The sequence below is a fragment of the Centroberyx affinis genome, unplaced genomic scaffold, assembly GCF_046629955.1.
Source record: "Centroberyx affinis isolate AG114_WGS23_722 - 3 ecotype Tasmania unplaced genomic scaffold, CSIRO-AGI_Caff_v1 ptg000952l_1, whole genome shotgun sequence".
Lineage (NCBI taxonomy): Eukaryota > Metazoa > Chordata > Actinopteri > Beryciformes > Berycidae > Centroberyx > Centroberyx affinis.
Window position 1 is genome coordinate 1 of NW_027279526.1, and position 16,742 is coordinate 16,742.

The following is a 16,742-nucleotide window of genomic DNA, read 5'->3' on the forward strand; positions in this document are numbered from 1 at the left end:
TGTATGTGCGTGTGTGAACATAGAACTTGGCATAAAAAGTCACTTTCAAAAGGAACAGATGGTGTAATCTGTCTTCAGAATATTCCCCTTCAATGTTTTAATCTGAGTCAGTTTTGATTTCATGTAACCTTCCTCCAAAATACGTATATATCTTAAAAAAAAATTCTTCAATCCCTTCTAAAATTCTTCTATGGTTTAAAAACTACACTTCCCAGACCTCCTGTATAACATAGCCGTACTGTGAGCCGTGAACATGTGTAGTCCCAGACTCACATACTTCATTACATCCAGTGTTAACATGGAGTCAGACTGCAGAAGCACTCAATACTTGAATTGAGAACAGTGAGCACCATTCCCTTTTACTCAGGAGAGATGCTGCAAAAAAAAAAAAAAAAAAAAAAAAATCACAAATAAAATAATAAAAAGAACAGCGAACTTGGATTCGGCTCAATTCTGAGGAGGCTGGACATTCCTCATGTTGGATTATCCTTACTGGCCATTTTCTCAGACAGAGACAGCGCAGCTTTGATTCAGTGTTTAACAAGTCTTTCATGGGATGTGAGTCCTTTGTGTTGTAGTTGTGTGTACCGTATCTGGGATCTGCCTTGTCTGTTGCTTTTGACCAGGCATAGAGAGGCACATGTATGTGTGTGTGTGTGTGTGTGTGTGTGTGTGTGTGTACGTGTCTGAATCATTAAATATATGCTGGGCTTTGGTATCTGTAGTACGTACAGGAACACTTGCATGTTGCCTATACGTCGCTCTGTGCATGTGTGTGTGTGCATGTGTGTGTCGTTGCATGTGCCTCCATAGCTCAAGTGATCAGATATCGACAATCACAGATGGGTCAACTGGGAGGGATTTGAAAATTAAGTCAAATAAATCAAACTGCGGTGGAAATGTCCAGGTGTTTACTGCCCAGCACTGCTGGGATCGCACTGAAGCAGCCGCACGATGGAAGGATCGTTCTTAGCTCCTTCCACAAACTCCTCCAGGGACAGTTTACCTGAGAGAGAGAGAGCGAGAGAGAGAGAAGGCAGTTTATTTGGTAGGTAGCTTATTAGTTAATTATCTTGTTTATTAGTTACAATAAATCTAGGCTGATCTAAAACAGATTGAATTGAAGGCCTGTGAACAAACATCTTTCTGGAGGTGACATAGTATTTTTGGTTAATTTATGCACTGATGCACGCTGATTGGATTTCAGTCTGACTTTAACTTTGTGTTCAGACTACTAGCAACCACTGTCTGGCTAATTTGAGCTAGCTGATTGAAAGCTGCAGAACCAAGATTTGTGTCTCTGTAGTCAAAGAAATAGATGAAATAGGGAAAATCTTACCATCCCGATTTATGTCCATCTGCCTGAAGATCTTGTCTGTGCGTTTCTCGGGCGTGGACTCATCCTCAGGCATCTTCATCACTGAAGAAACCATCTTGTAAATAGCCTGGAAGGAACAAAGAGATGGAGAATTTAGAAAGAGATGTCTTACTGTGGTCATTACTCTACAACTATCACCATTCACAACAAATCAAGGCTTTCATGCAAATAGCTGCATCAGTAAAAAAGCTGTTTTTGTGAGCAAAGTCACTTAGTGACAGCGTCCCACAATTAGACGTCCTTTCATACTATTTCAAAGTTTTTTTAAGAATGGGTGTCACATTTTTCAAATAGTGGACGTCTCAGTCAAGTCACTTTCATTCAACCGGCCCCATGTGATACCAATGATGACAATCAGAAACAGTATACAGCCAAATCACATTTTAGGGTGAGATCTCCACAGTATCAGAGCTGTGAAAATCATACGCAGCATCTTCATATAAGCTTCCTGTTTCACAACACAGTTTTTACTATCTAGAAGGATTAACACATTAAACACATACTGTAGTTTCCTGATGTTATGATGATAACATCTGCTTTAAATATGTAAATAACAAAACACTAATGCAAAATCTTTTTGGATGGACTCAAGTGTGTGGTAGAGGCAGATGATGCTGCTGCTGCCGTGAACAAGACTACATTGCCAACCTGATTACTGGTGGTGAAAACACTTAGTGAAACGCTTGCCCCACCTGCGCACTCTTCTTTCTGATTTTCTGTCCATCTGTTGCTCCTGTGCTATCCTCCTTCAATGTTTTAATTCTTCTAAATCCTTTCTTCCTCACGTTGCAATCTTTCTTTTTCCATCTGCCTGTCTTACCTTCACAACAGACGGCTGTGTCAGAATGAGCCGTCCGAAGAAGATAAAACTGTTAAAATACTTTTAAAATACTCTTTTAAGGTACATTTTTTAAGGTACATTTTTTAAGGTTAAATTTAAGGTTATATTTTTGGATCCCACACCAGCTCCTACTCTGAACACAAATGCACAAACACGCACCAATGCAGACACACACATACATAGACCCCCCCCCCCACCACACACACACACACAAACACAAGATAACTGGGGATCACTGACTGAGAATGGGATTACACACTCATCGGCACTCTGCTCAATTTAGCACTCTGTGATATATGATGTAACGACATGTGCGAGGGGTTGCTGGGTCGTGTGTGTGTGTGTGTGTGTGTGTGTGTGTGTGTGTGTGTGTGTGTGTGTGGCCACTACACCATGCCACAGCACACCCCTACAGAAAACAAAGAACACATGAGCATCTGATGAAGTGTGTGAAGGCCTGACAGAGATCACGTGTGTCTAGAATAAAACGGGAGCTTCTGAGGACCTGAGAGAGAACGCTTCCAAGAACTGCATAGTTGCTCAGTGTAGTGCTGAGTCAATCTGAGGGTCTGAGGAAAACCGCTCCATTCTAGAAATACACAGCAGCCAAGTCTTACACAGAGACGTCTGAGGACCTGGGAGAAAGTGCTAGTTTCTAAAATTACACAGTGGTTGGTTTTCTGCTGTGGGGAGTCAAATGGTGCAGAACACACAGACGCAGATGGATATATGATGTAGCAGCTGGTGTGGATGGCTGGGCAAAATACTTTTAGGGCCAGGGAACACGGCACTGCTATGATAGTATGCATTGGCCGCTGAACGTCTGGGAGTTATATAAAGGTAGAGGGGCAGACCGCCACACCGATACATAGAGCAGAGCAAGAGAGAGAGAGAGAGAGAGAGAAAGACAGAAAGAAAACACAGACAACAAAACACACTGTCCCATCACCCACCGATACGATCTCCAGCATCTCGGCCTTGCTGATGTAGCCGTTGCCGTCCAGGTCGTACATGCTGAAGGCCCACTTCAGCTTCTGGTCCAGCCGGCCGCGCGACGTCACGCTCAGCGCGATGATGAACTCCCTGAAGTCGATGGTCCCGTCCCCGTTGGCGTCGAACGTGCGGAAGACGTGCTCGGCGAACTTGGAGGCGTCGCCGTAAGGGAAGAAGTTGCCGTAGATCTTCTTGAACTCCTCCATGGAGAGCGCGCCGCTGGGACAGTCCCGCAGGAAGCCCTTGTACCACTCGGTGATCTCGTGCTCGGTGAAGTCCGTGTTCTCCACCAGGTCCTGCATGATCTCGGGACGGAGCTTGCTGTTCTGTTTGCCCATGGTAGCTGCTTCTGTTGGCTGGCTGCTGCTGCTGCTGGTGATGTGAGGGTGGCGGTGCTTTAGACTGTTGACACTGTGGGAGGAGGAGGAGAGAAAGAAAGAGAGAGAGAGAGAGAGAGAGAGAGAGAGAGAGAGAGAGAGAGAGAGAGAGAGAGAGAGAAGGTGGAAGGAGGAAGGTTGTTAGAAATCATCTGAAATGACCTTGAGTCTTGCTGCCAAAAGAGGGAGGGGAAAGACACAGAAAACGAAAAGGACAGAGTGTGACATTATGTGTCTATATAGACTTTTTTACATCTTGATTATGTATTATTTTTTATTTAATTAATTTAATGTGTCTGGTTTATTTCATTGTCAATTATTTTTAGGTTTTTTCCCACTTTCATTTTGTGTCAGTTGTTGATTTCGGTGAGATTTCAGTCTAAGCCCCTAGGGTTTTTTTTTTTTTTATCTCACCTGCACAATTTGTTTCACTTGTTATTTTGTTATTTCCCTTTGTTTCATTACATTGTGCAAATAACCTTAAAAGATAATGAGTAGATAGGAATGAAACAGAAAAAAACAAACTGAGGCATGAGAAGAAGCAGAACAACAAGCTGAGTATATGGTCTGATACAGATGCAGAGCCAAGATTAGTATCATGTACAGTGCAACTGCTGAAACGACCACCAAATGTTTTCACAGTGCAAAACTACCCCACATGCACAACCACACCCGCACTTGAAACACACACGCTTCTGATAACCCACATGTCAATTTAAGCAGTCACAGGAACACCGCTCAGTTTTCCTCTCCACTATGGTGTCTGTGCCTGAGTATGTGTGTGTGTGTGTGTGTATATACGTGTGCGTCTCTGCAGATGCAACTTCTACTTCCTGCAGGAACTCTCAACTCGACATACACTCCACATCCACTGCACTTGATAATCGAGGCAGCTTGTTGACCTAGTTTGGGTTTTGATAAGGCATTCAGAAGCGGTCGTTCTCGCATCTGTAAATTGGGGTGCTGGCGGAAAACAAAAAGGGCAGAAAAGATACAAGATACATCACGCCGAAACTTGAGTCCAACTTGACCTACAGAGTCTAAATGGCATGTTGTGCGCTTGCCAGGCGCCGCGTGATTAAAACATGGCTGGACGAGCCTACGGGTGCAGCAGACAGACACCGAGCTAATCCATCTTGCATGTCTCACAACATCACAGAGAATCACTCCTCTGCAATGAATGGGCCGATAGAGAAAGCGAACAAACAACAGGGTATACAGTTCATCGATGAACCCCACAGCTAATGTCCTTAGCACTTTCCCCTGTCAGACAGCTAGCTGCCACTGAGCTGTTCAGGCTAAAGACGGAGAGAAGCCGCTCTAAGCTTAGCTGAGGATAATGACAGCTAGAGGCAGCAATGTCAGGTCAGGACGACATAAAGTACAGGACAGGTAGCTTGTTCCAAACAGGGAAAAATAAACCTGCCTATCTACAAATAAGCCTCTATTTACAGCCGTGTTGGTGGCTTCCCTGACTTTGGAGTTTTTAAGATTCCAAAGTAAATATAAATATGATTGCTAAAGGGATAATTCATAAAAATGTAAAAGAAACTGTTATTTTCTTGAGAGAACTACTACCATGAATAACACACATACAGTTTGAACTAAGCCTAAGCACAAGCCTTGTAGGGCTTGTGCACAAGCCTTGTAGGGATTATTTTCATTGTCGATTAATGTGTCGATTATTTTCTCGATTAATCGATTAGTTGTTTGGTCTATAAAATGTCAGAAAATGGTGAAAAATGTCGATCAGTGTTTCCCAAAGCCCAAGATGACGTCCTCAAATGTCTTGTTTTGTCCACAACCCAAAGATATTCAGTTTACTGTCATAGAGGAGTAAAGAAACCAGAAAATATTCACATTTAAGAAGCTGGAATCAGAGAATTTTGACTTATTTTTCTTAAAAAATTACTCAAACCAATTAATCAATTATCAAAATAGTTACGGATTAATTTAATAGTTGACAACTAATCGATTAATCGATTAATTGTTGCAGCTCTAAAGCCTTGCATTTCATGATCATGTTGACTGACCTCTCCAACACACACACACACACACACACACACACACTTTGCCTAGTTAATATCATTGTCGTATTCAAATGTAGCCTGTAAACCATTCCAACTGAGTATTGAATTGCCAGATGCTACGCCTACACTCATTCAGTGAGCTTTTGACCCTTTGTTCTGTCAAGGCTAATTGAGAAAGAGCTGCCATGTTGTTTACATGGTTCCAAAGTGGGCCCTTCAGTGGAAATGTGCTATTCTTGCCAATAACAGCGAACCTAGCATCAATGAAGATGCGCTACGTACTGCGACGGCGATAAACTAAACAAGAAGCACTTCGACAAAACAGAGCCAAACTGAGAGAGGGGACAAGCAATATTCAACCGGAGGGTCGTAGAAACAGGACTGGACTGTCCCAACAGGCCAAGATCCTTTCATTTAGCCATGACGTTTTCATTTTCATTGAAGAGTCTTCATCGTTTTATTTCCTTGCTGTTGTCTAGTTAGCGATAGAGAATGAGAATGTGTGAAAAGGTTTTGTTTTTTTGTGAGGGAGTTGGTGCAGTTTGAATAGAATTCCCTACCTTGTCATGAATCTTGTTAATTGCTCTCTGCAAGGACCATAAGAAAGGTGTCTTTATCTCTCTCCCTCTTTCTCTCTCTTTCTCTCTCTTTCTCTCTCTCTCACACACACACACACACACACACACATATATATAGATACAAAAATTCCATATATAGACAGCTGTAATCCTTTAATTAACTCAGAGTAAACAATGGGCTTTGGCAAAGTGACAACAATCTCTAATGAGTTCCCTGCTGTCACCTATAGTTCCCTCCAACGGCAGTGTGAATGCTGGAGAATAGCAGATTAACACCTGTTTACACATTCGTCAGTGCGGGGACAATGCACATCAGCAGCTACACAGCAGGGGTTTAGCTGGGGACAGCTGAACTACAAACTGTCTGCCTTCGAATTACAATACTCAAGCATACTCAAACTCATGCAGGGACAATATGTATAAACGTACCCAACCATTCTTAAGATCTGCGATTAACAACTTCTGTGGTACGTCTTTCCCTGAGACTTCAATTCATGACAAATGGATTGCATGTGATAGGCATTTGAAAATTTAATCTTCAGGGTGTCTAATCAAGTCTTTGGTGTTCCTGTTTTTGGCAGAGATTGGAGGAATAAGCAAACAAACCAGCACTTGTGATTTACTTATTAGCTCATTTATCAACTGCCTTGCTACTCATGTTCAGTTAGATTCGGCTTTTGATCAAGAAAGAAGCCCTTACATGGCAACAAACAGCAAAAATGATCAGTTAGAAAAATATTATTTTAGTTGCCAGGAAACTAAATTGTGTCTTTCCTCATATCACTCCTAGATGCACACAGACCCAGCACCCCGCACACATTCATTTCATCAGAGAGGTCAGAGTGCAGCGTCACTTGTAATAATAAAGTGACCCTGGAGCAGTCCAGTGCCTTTCTCAAGGGCACTTCAGCAGTGATGATGGGCACCATAAGTGTAACAGCAGCCATCCTCCAGTCTGCAGATCACAGCTGGAATACGCTTTCCTGACAGTGCCGAGAATCAAACTAGGCAACAGTAAACATGTCGTCCCCCACGAATGATGCAGACCCTCTCTGGGCCAATGGGTAACAAATATGTCACTTTGTTTTCACCTGGAATTGTAGCGCCCCTCTTGGGATAATCAGCTTCTAGCCCTCTATTTAACATTCTATTAATAATCCGTCTAGCAAGCAATCCAAAAGTGTTGCTCCTCTAGCTGATAACAAAACTCCAGGTCAGTGAACTAAGTTCTGGCTAAAATGTATCTTTGTTTCACTCATCTTTAGTATTTAGAGTAAACAGTGTTTTCCTCCAAGCAATATTTAGTTTGTCAAGATCTTTTTAAGCTGACAGAGATGGGTCACAACTTTGGGAAATCCAAACACAGCTACAATAATACTCTCTTCCATCTTCCATTCAAAGACGAAGTGGAAGTAGGAGCAAAAATGTAATGACCGGGAGAATTACAGAACCAGATTTTTGCCCGAATATGAACTTTTTCAACTTTCCTCGTCCCATTGTGCGCCTTGTTCCATCGCCACCTATCCTATCATGCCGTTGGACTCGCAAAATGGCAACTACTGTTAACTTTACTGTCTAACTCCAGGTCAGATCAGGTCAGGTCGCCTACAGAGCATCAAGATTTGATCCACAATGAACTGCTATTCTGGTCTTTTCAGTGGTTTCAGCTCGAGTCTGACTTTTCATTCTCCTTCCCGCAGTGTTCGCCTCCACACACACACACACTCACATACACACACAAGACTTAGTCATTCAGCCAGTCGACGTCTGAATCTACGTCATCCTGACTACCTCCATTCATTTAATTCATAAACTCATGCTTTGTCTGAGGCGGCGAGTGGCACACAGCAGACCAGGACCGCCACATTGTCTGCAATCTGCATTTTAATTGCTTAATGGATTGTGGAGAGTTTCCATGATTATTGAGGCTGTGTTGTCATGGTGACAGACCGTACAATCACTCTTGTTTCTGGCAGCAAGTGAGAAAAATTATGATACAATCTGACTCATATCTGTTGTGTGTGCATGTAAGGCACCCCACTTCTAAAACAGCAGTTACAATAGTTAACGCCTTTGAATCAACACAATAACATACAATCACACTTTCTGTAAAGAGTAATATGGTTGTATAAATGTATTTGTTTTTAGTTTCATTCATAACTATACAGACTCTTTCGAGACTTGCTGGTTACACATCAAATTAGTAATGTGGAGGACACATTTGACTAAAATGTTTTTCTCCCTCTCTCTCTATTACTCGAAATGATGAGTGAATTTTGCTGAGGAAAAGGTTAAGCAAGGTGATTACTGCTGCCATCTTTCCTTAATGACTTTACAACAACAGGACATGAGGTACAGCACAAATTTAGTTCACAGTTTATTTGAATTATGTGGCTATAATATTCCAGCAGAAATAGGATTCTTCAAGTAATTTCGCTAAATTCAATGTGTTATATTACTTAGTTAATCATTCAAATCAAATAATTACTACTATAACTCCGGAAGCTATATCTGCATGAGGAGTTGCACCCAAAGTGAAGTGTTTCCTCTACTTTCTACCTGTGTCGACACCATTGTGTCTATTGTGTTTTCAATATGCACTCTTCTTTATCTTCTCTCTGACCGCTCTTTATAATTACTACAGGCCTAATTCATGGTGTTTTGAAGTTTCTTCCAAGGAAAACAAAACTTTTCTATTCAATTGTTGTCCACTTTTTTCACAAATTGAAGGTCTATCTCCTTGTCTGCCTTTCCCATCTCCACCTTCTCCTTCATCTCTCTCTCTCTCTCGCTTTCTTTCTTTCCATGTCTCTCAACTAGTCAGGTTTCTAATGATAACATTGCACCTCATCCCTCTCCCTTCTGGCTGCTGCTTTGTGTGCTTTAACAGAAGAGATGGTGGGGGGACAAGAGGTCAGAGCTGAACACTGAACATCCCCAGGACCAGTCAGCCTAAGAACTCTGCTATTTCTGGGACTTGTAGGCTCTGAGATCACAGCCTACAATTAACTTTTAAGACTCTTACCTGCTGCTGCTAGCAGAACAGTGAAAGCACCGTTACATAACCGAGGCTGTGACACCCGGCTGGGTCGCGTGGTTGAGCCAAGCTGTAGTTCTGTCGCTATGGACGAACATCTCCTAAGGTCAAGCAAGTGAGCATCAGGCTGTAGATAAACTCTCTGAGCGTGTCTGAGAAGGGCAAAGGCCTGAGATAGAGAGTCACTGATCTCTGCTTGTCCAGGTATTAGCCATTAGCGAACAGGCTGTCACTCTCAGTTTCTAAAGACAAAGACAACACACATGTCAACAGAGGACATGCTGTGTTTACCGCTACTTGAGATCTTTGGCAGAGGACAAGATCAACCTGCTGAGCTTTGGGATACATTTAACTCCTGAAACAACTGCCCACCAACAAGCAGCACTGCATCATACTGGTACTCTACTGACTAAAGACAGTAGTATGAATCGATGTAAGTGAAATCAACTGGAACAGGGAGGCTAAAAGCAAAACTCAGTGACATTTCATTCTTTCATTTATCTGATGTCAAGCGCACCAAGTCTCATTGTTCTTGTTTGCCGCTGCTGAAAGCAATTTCAGCATTTCCATAAAACGTAAAGGGTGTCCACAGAACACAGATTCATTAAAATTTTGTTTGTCCGCAATCTGCAAGCATTCTCTGAAGCTTCCCTGTCATGGTAATTGCATTTTTGTGTTATGAAGAAACATCATTCTATATTCTTGTGTTGACATCAAGCAAAGTCTTTGTGTTTGTTCCCAAACTCGGAGTAAACAAGATCAACCCCCCCCCCCCACAGGCTAGACAATATTTTTGGAGTTGTGAAGTTTCGTGTTTACAATGCCGCATTGCAACAGTTGAACAGTCGATTCATTCTTTGCCGGCTGAATCGAGGGCCCTCTGCAAGGCATTCATCCCAGAACATCTTGTGGCCCGCTTGCGCAACAGGCAGAAGTCTCCATTTATATCCTGCAGGTAAATCTCAGCCCAAGAGTCCCACAGATAATCCAACAGGTGAGAACAGAGAGCTGGGGGGAGGCAGACGGAGGGAGGGACCGAGCCAGAGTGAATGACAGACGCCGGATCACGGACAGTGAGTTTCTGTTTGACAGCCATGAATGATACATTCATAATGAAATATGACCCATCTGTGACCAGGCTGCAGAGCTGAGGGCATTCATTCATGACCTAACAGGCAAGCAATTATTAGACTTACAATATTTGCAACCTGATATTCACCCACAGGTCAAAGTGAAATAACCATTTTTCAACAGTGACCATGTTTTAAGTCTTATAAACCTTTAACAAGACAACTGTACTTTTATTTCAAACAAGTCAGGTTCAGATAAAGACATCAACCAAAGTTAGCGGCCCCAATTCCAATGAAAATTGAAAGTGATTTTGATTTTGTATGCACAACTTGTGAAGCACTCTCAATACTCCATACTACATTTGAGTAAGTAATTAGTAATTCAGTTTCACCTCTTCTAAATGGAGATGCATTTCTACAAGATCCTAGTGTTGTGAGTTGTGTGTTTGATTAAGAGCCCGACGCTTTTACAGAAGCATGAGGAGCAGCTTTAGAGCTGAAACAATTGCTGCAATATCATTCTTTTAAAAATAATTTTCTGTGTTGTTCTTGTATTTACAAGTGAATGTTGCCATGTGTATGTTGTCTGGTGCATAATCTGAGATCATCATAAAAACAATATTGTGATGAAATATTTTGAATGGATTTATTTTGTGCTCTGTGGAGGGAATTTTCTGAAGTTGCGGTGACACACTTCAGTTGCTCCTGGATGGATGGAGCAGCTCATATAGCCTATTCCAAAAAGGGAGGGAAATGTTGGACCGGGTTCAGCTGGCAGCAGCTGGCAGGCCTGCAATGTTACTGCAGGCAATTTTCGTATCCTTTCATTTGTTTCTTTCAAACCATTACATCCTTTCTGTCAATGTTTTGTTGTTTTTTTGGAGGTGAAAAGATGCACCTGACACTTTAGCGTGTGAAAGTGTATTCTCAAACCAAATAGCACCTGCCGTGTACGCTTAACCTTTTATCAAAAGATCAGTGCCAGTACCAGGAAACACTGTTGCAGTCGTAAACTTTCTACCGATGCTAGTGAAGTCCTATTTCCTATCAGCGGACCCTTCCACTCATTGCCACTCTTTTCTCCCAAACGTGGCTTTCATCTGCCGCTGCATGTGAGCAACCAGTGGAGGTTTCAATTGAAATCTCCGCCTACATTCTGCATCATCACACATCAAAGTCATATCAGTGCTATGTTATTAGTAAAGCCCATCTGAAATTCAGCTGAAGCTAGCCCGTCCTGCTGCAGGCAGCTGAGCACAGACAGACGGCTCATACAATCTGTGTCATAAAACTGATCTATAAAAAGGCCCATAAGATACATAAAACTGAGAACCGACTGTCTAAAACACAGAGTACCGGCCAATTCATTAAAGTTTGTCATATTCACTCTCAACACATCATCGTAAACCTGGCATCTATGGAGTGAGAAGTGAAGGGCTTGTCAGCAATTTGGATTTTACGGCACTTTGACTCAAATTTTACAGGTTTTTGGCTTGGCAGCAATCTCTAAAAACGATGACCTGCAGCGAGCAAGAACATTTTGACACACCGCATACTGCTGTTAACTCTCGAAATCTTCTTTATCCTTCTGCTGGTTACAATTTGAAGACCAAGATGTCTGATGAGGAGCACATTACTGTATCATGACATTACTTCAGGAGCACCCGTGCTCACGTTACAAGTACCGTGACTGGTGCCGTTCACCGTAGCATGCTTACTGTCTCCATGAATATCTGACTGCAACTCTATCTCCCGTGTCATTTAGTAAGGTCAGACTTGGCCCGGTGTTGGTCTGACCTGCACCAGTCGGATCGCCAAAGGAAAAACCACCCGGCCCTGCACATCTTCAGCAGAACATTTTGTTCTGTCGCTCTCACACTTTAGTCCAAACAGGGATCACAGGCCATCAATCAAACCGAGGTTATTATAGTAAACTAGAACTGAAACGAAGACGAAGAATAGGTGTATAAAAAAAACACTGACATAAGCTGAAATAAAAGTTAAAAGTGAGTCTTTGTCCTAAAACTGAACTAACATTATCTCATCTAGTTTTAAAACTAAAACAAAACAAAAATATAATTGAAACGGTTTTAGTTTTTGTCTATTTGTTCATATGAAGGCTAAAAAAAAGAGAATGAATTTTGGGCTATTTTTACTGAATGCTAATTGAAAAACGAATATAAATAAATCTAATAAATAAATAAATACATCTGACTAAAACTAAACTGGAATTAAAATTAGCCCAGGCTCTTGAGTCACTGTCACTGTCCCAGCCCAAGAAGTCGCCTCTTGATGCAAACAACATCCACATGTTTTCCCTCCAGAACATAAGATAGCGTTACGGATTAAAGTGACAGTTTACAATGAGGCATTCCTCTTCGGGGCCGAGGGTCAGGTCACTCCTAAATCACAACCTTTCATAGCAAACGGCTCTAGAAATAGCCAGAACTTCCCGTGACACTTCCTGGTGTTTAAAAGACGACGTTCTCCATCAATCTCACAACCCCCCCCCCCCCCCAGGGGGCCAAATCAACCACGATATTACCTCCATCTGTCATTTCAATGGGGACATTAATGGAATTGCTTCTAACGCAAATGGCATTCCGACTCAATTATCCGTACAATTAATAAGGTCTTGTTTTTCCTGTACCATTAACAGTAATGTAGGCTATTATGCTCCAGCAGTCTTCATAGGTGACTCATACATGAACTACCAGCTTAAAAACACACTTTTATGATTCAGCCCTTGCTTCATAATGTCCATATCACACAGTTTCTCTCCTTTTCACAGGGGTTTGTTAAAATCCCATCCACCCCCCCCCCCACCCCCACCACCACCACCACCAAAAGAGAAACCTGAGGTAGCAACATCATCCTAATGCAGCCTACATGAGCTACTATTGTCAGTCAGAAGAGCTTCACGCATCGAGGCGCTGCAGAAAACCACAATGATGACAGAGAAGCTATTATGAGAGAGCGTATGAGAACAAGATGAAATGTGTCGGTATATAAAAAAAAAGAGAGGACAAAAAAACATTTGCAAGAAGGCAGGCAGAGCTAAAAGGCAGACTGAGGAATGGACACACACTCGTGAACACACACCTACCACCACACACACACACACACACACACACTCACGCCAAATTGTCACTGATTGCATGAGGAGAGCACTGTTTACTTTGCACTAAACGTCTAAACGTGCGTGTGCTCTCTGTGGAAGAGCCGGACCCTGCTGTAAAAGACAAAAGGCTGCAGAGATAGCTCATATGGAAATGTTGATCTGTTTGATGACCTGCCAGTCATATCTGTTCTATCTGAGAGCGCACAGCATCTATGACATGCGGCTCTATGCAAAATATTAGCCTATGACTATCAGAAGCCAGTATCTCTCCCTCAGCATCTCTTATTTTTCTGTTTCATTCTTTGTCTCAGTCTTGTAATCGCTCACACAACAACAGTCTTCTTCCACTCACTCATCCTTGTTTTTTCTCCTTCGCTCCCTTCACTCCCTCCGCTCCTCTTCCTCTAAAGGCCTAATTCGATTCAAAAGGACACCGACTGCCAGACAAACCTAACTACAGAGGACGCTGCCACTGCGGCCGGTCTGGCCCAAAACAAGCACACGAGACGCCCACGCAGCCAAAAATAGAGCTCCGCGTTCAAATATAGCAGACGTTCGTCGGCGTTCAGCATCTTGAAGTGTTTGGAGGGATGGCTTTGACACTAAGGGGGCTATTATCTCTTGACTCCACCCGTGTGTGTGTGTGTGTGTGTGTGTGTGAGCACCTCTGCAGGTCTTATTGGTTCTGGAAAGTACTTGAGACTTTTGGTGGACATGGATTTTCATGGAAACCCAAGATTTGACTTCAGAGTCTATCAGGAGTAGTTTTCCCTTTCTGTGAGCCTCTTTTCCCCTCATTTCCTCCATCTTACTTTCAGATGCTGAGCAATGAGCTCGAGCTTCTCTGAACCTGCCTTCTTGTGGCTGTAACATTTGGATTTTTCCTTCTGTGTCTTCTCATGTCTTTCCATGTCTGGTTGTACCGCTTGGCTCTTCAGTTCACTGGAACTGATGGAGGAAACCCAACCATGACAGGTCTTGTCTACATCCCACATCAAACCACTGATTTAAAAAGGCAATTAGCCAGGGCTTAAGATTACCATCAGCCACCAGCCAAAAGATGGTAAACTTGTTCTACAAATAATTTAGTGAAGTACCCATCTTGTCTTCAGTCACTGTTTTTAATCCTCAAACCAACTTTGGCTGGCGAAATTCTGAAACCAATGTGATCAATTGATTTTAACACCCCGGCTGTTATGCAGATACTTTCCTCTAAATTCTTTTCCCATTGCATGTTGTATTTACCTATTAATAATAAGGAAGCTAATGAGAAATATTGTATTACATTTAATGGTACTCTAGCTCCCAAGACAGTGAGCTCATTATAAGGAAAACCACATTACACTGCTATTACATTGTCCCACTGAATGAACAATGGACCCCATCTCTCTCTCCCGGGGATCATGGGAGTATCTCTCTCTCTCACACACACACACACACACACACACACACACACACACACACACACACACACGAACGCCAAGCTGTGTCATGTATTGCAATCACAAACTGGTCTTCCATCAGACAGCTATAACAGCCAACTCAAAGACATGAATTCACTGTAAAATAAACTAAATTTCAACTCACTTTCCACTCTCTTCTTTCACCCACACAATCCAATCACAGGACTAATTACCTGTCTCCTTCACTGCTTAAATCCAAAGCCATGTATATCTGCTGAAATGAGAAACCCTTCACTCTGTTTTGTGTCACATCCCCCCCGCCTCAGCCTTGTGTGTGTGTGTGTGTGTGGGTAAGAGACTCCTTTTCACTTCCTGATTTTACTGTGCTAAAAGTAAATATGAAGAGTGAAAACAAAACTGCACCTCTCTAGACGTTTCTAAGTATTTATTTAGCCTGGATGAAGTAACCTCATCCGATTAGAAATGTAGGTAAAGCTTTATCCCCTTCTAGCATCCTGCGCTTAACTGCTGCACACTCCTGTCTTCAGACGTTATCATACAAAGTTATGGAGAATTTGTAAACGCAAAACCACCTCGTTACAGTGTCTATACCTTGTTATTCCCGGTCTTTTTTCTGCTTTAAAGTGTCGTGCGATAAGGGGGATTGCTTCAACCTGTAACTCCGGTCATCTCACCTGAGCTGGAAGCGAAGTCCAGGAAGCAGAGAGGGAAACTGGAGAGAGAGAGAGACAGGATACATTTGGCGTAACTTACCTCGCTTGTAAGTTGCTGAAGCTGTGGCCCGGTGGTTTTTTCTGTAAAAGTCTCTAATTACAGTCCATTACTTTGCGTCTTCTCCGGGTGGACAGTGGAAAGTTTAGAGAGAGAGATGGCTCAACAGGTTGCAGGAGCGATACAGAGGCGTCCCCGGCTGCTCACAGTCTAAACTCCTCAAGGCTTTTCCCTACGCTGCAGAGCTCCAGCTAAGCCCTGCAGCCTCGCGCCGTGACGTCAAAACTCCTGGTCACATGGTGCGGCAGCGGCCAATGGGAGCGCGCGCCGTGCCTGGCAACAAGAACCCGGCACCTGGATGAGGGTTTGCAAAGTCCCCAGTATGTAAAATTCATACAGACCTGACGAAAAAGTCACAATAATATTCCTATAATAGGAACTGGTATATCTGTGGTGTTCAATAGTAAGTTTGTAGTAACTTGAATATACTTTATTGTATTCGTATAATTTTAGTTTAGTTTATATTTACTTTTTTCTTCCTCCATCTCCTTTGGTGTCACTGTTCCTATAGCCTAATAATCCTACAGGGTCAGGCGATGTGGTATTTGTTGCTGTAACTCTGATAAAACTCTTATAAAAAAAACGATTAAAATATTTCAAAAGCTCATAACAGCCTCACTTGTCCTCACTTTTCACAAGACTTGGTGTAGGCCTGTACCTGCTATTCTTGTGTTTAACAATGTAATGTCATGCTAATGCATTTTGCACGTGTTTTGCGTTTTGCATGCATGATGTGTGTCTCATCTGTCTTGTTTGTGTGTTTTTTTGTTTGTTTGTTTTTGCAGAGCTGGATCCAAGGAGGTGTATTTGCTACCTTGCCCTTTGCAGCTACTTGGGGATTCAAAAGACAAAGCTGAACTGCAGTCTTGTTTGTTTTGGTTTCATTCTTCTTTAAAAAAAAGTTCATTTTTATACTTTTGTAGCATTGCACTGACTCCTACTGGGGAGCCCACATAATAAGATTAACAAGAAAAATCTGAAAGAAACGAAAACTTTATTTCTAAGTATCGCGTGATGGTGGTGGAACAGATTATGATTTTAAGGACCATGCATAGGCATTTGCAGGCTGTTGCCAGGTACAGGTGTTCTCAAGCACATTGGGAGCCATGCTTTGCCTAAGAT

The 16,742-nt window shown here is 42.4% G+C and overlaps 1 protein-coding gene across 1 annotated transcript; it reads right to left on the reverse strand.

Moving 5' to 3' along the window:
* Positions 1 to 15: 15 nt before the first annotated feature.
* Positions 16 to 15,771, reverse strand: ncaldb (neurocalcin delta b). Its single transcript, XM_071522096.1, has 4 exons — positions 15,603 to 15,771; positions 3,173 to 3,614; positions 1,340 to 1,445; positions 16 to 1,006 (listed from the first exon to the last, which is right to left on the reverse strand). The coding sequence occupies exons 2-4, from the start codon at positions 3,548 to 3,550 to the stop codon at positions 912 to 914; spliced, it is 579 nt and encodes a 192-aa protein (XP_071378197.1). The 5' UTR covers positions 3,551 to 3,614; positions 15,603 to 15,771; the 3' UTR covers positions 16 to 911.
* Positions 15,772 to 16,742: the final 971 nt, after the last annotated feature.

Coding starts and splice junctions, on each gene's coding strand:
- ncaldb (XM_071522096.1), bottom strand. CDS start 3,550: ATGGGCAAACAGAACAGCAAGCTCCGTCCCGAGATCATGCAGGACCTG. Junction 1,446..3,172: donor AGATGCTGGAGATCGTATCG/GTGGGTGATGGG, acceptor TGTTCCTTCCAG/GCTATTTACAAGATGGTTTC. Junction 1,007..1,339: donor GATGGACATAAATCGGGATG/GTAAGATTTTCC, acceptor TCTCTCTCTCAG/GTAAACTGTCCCTGGAGGAG.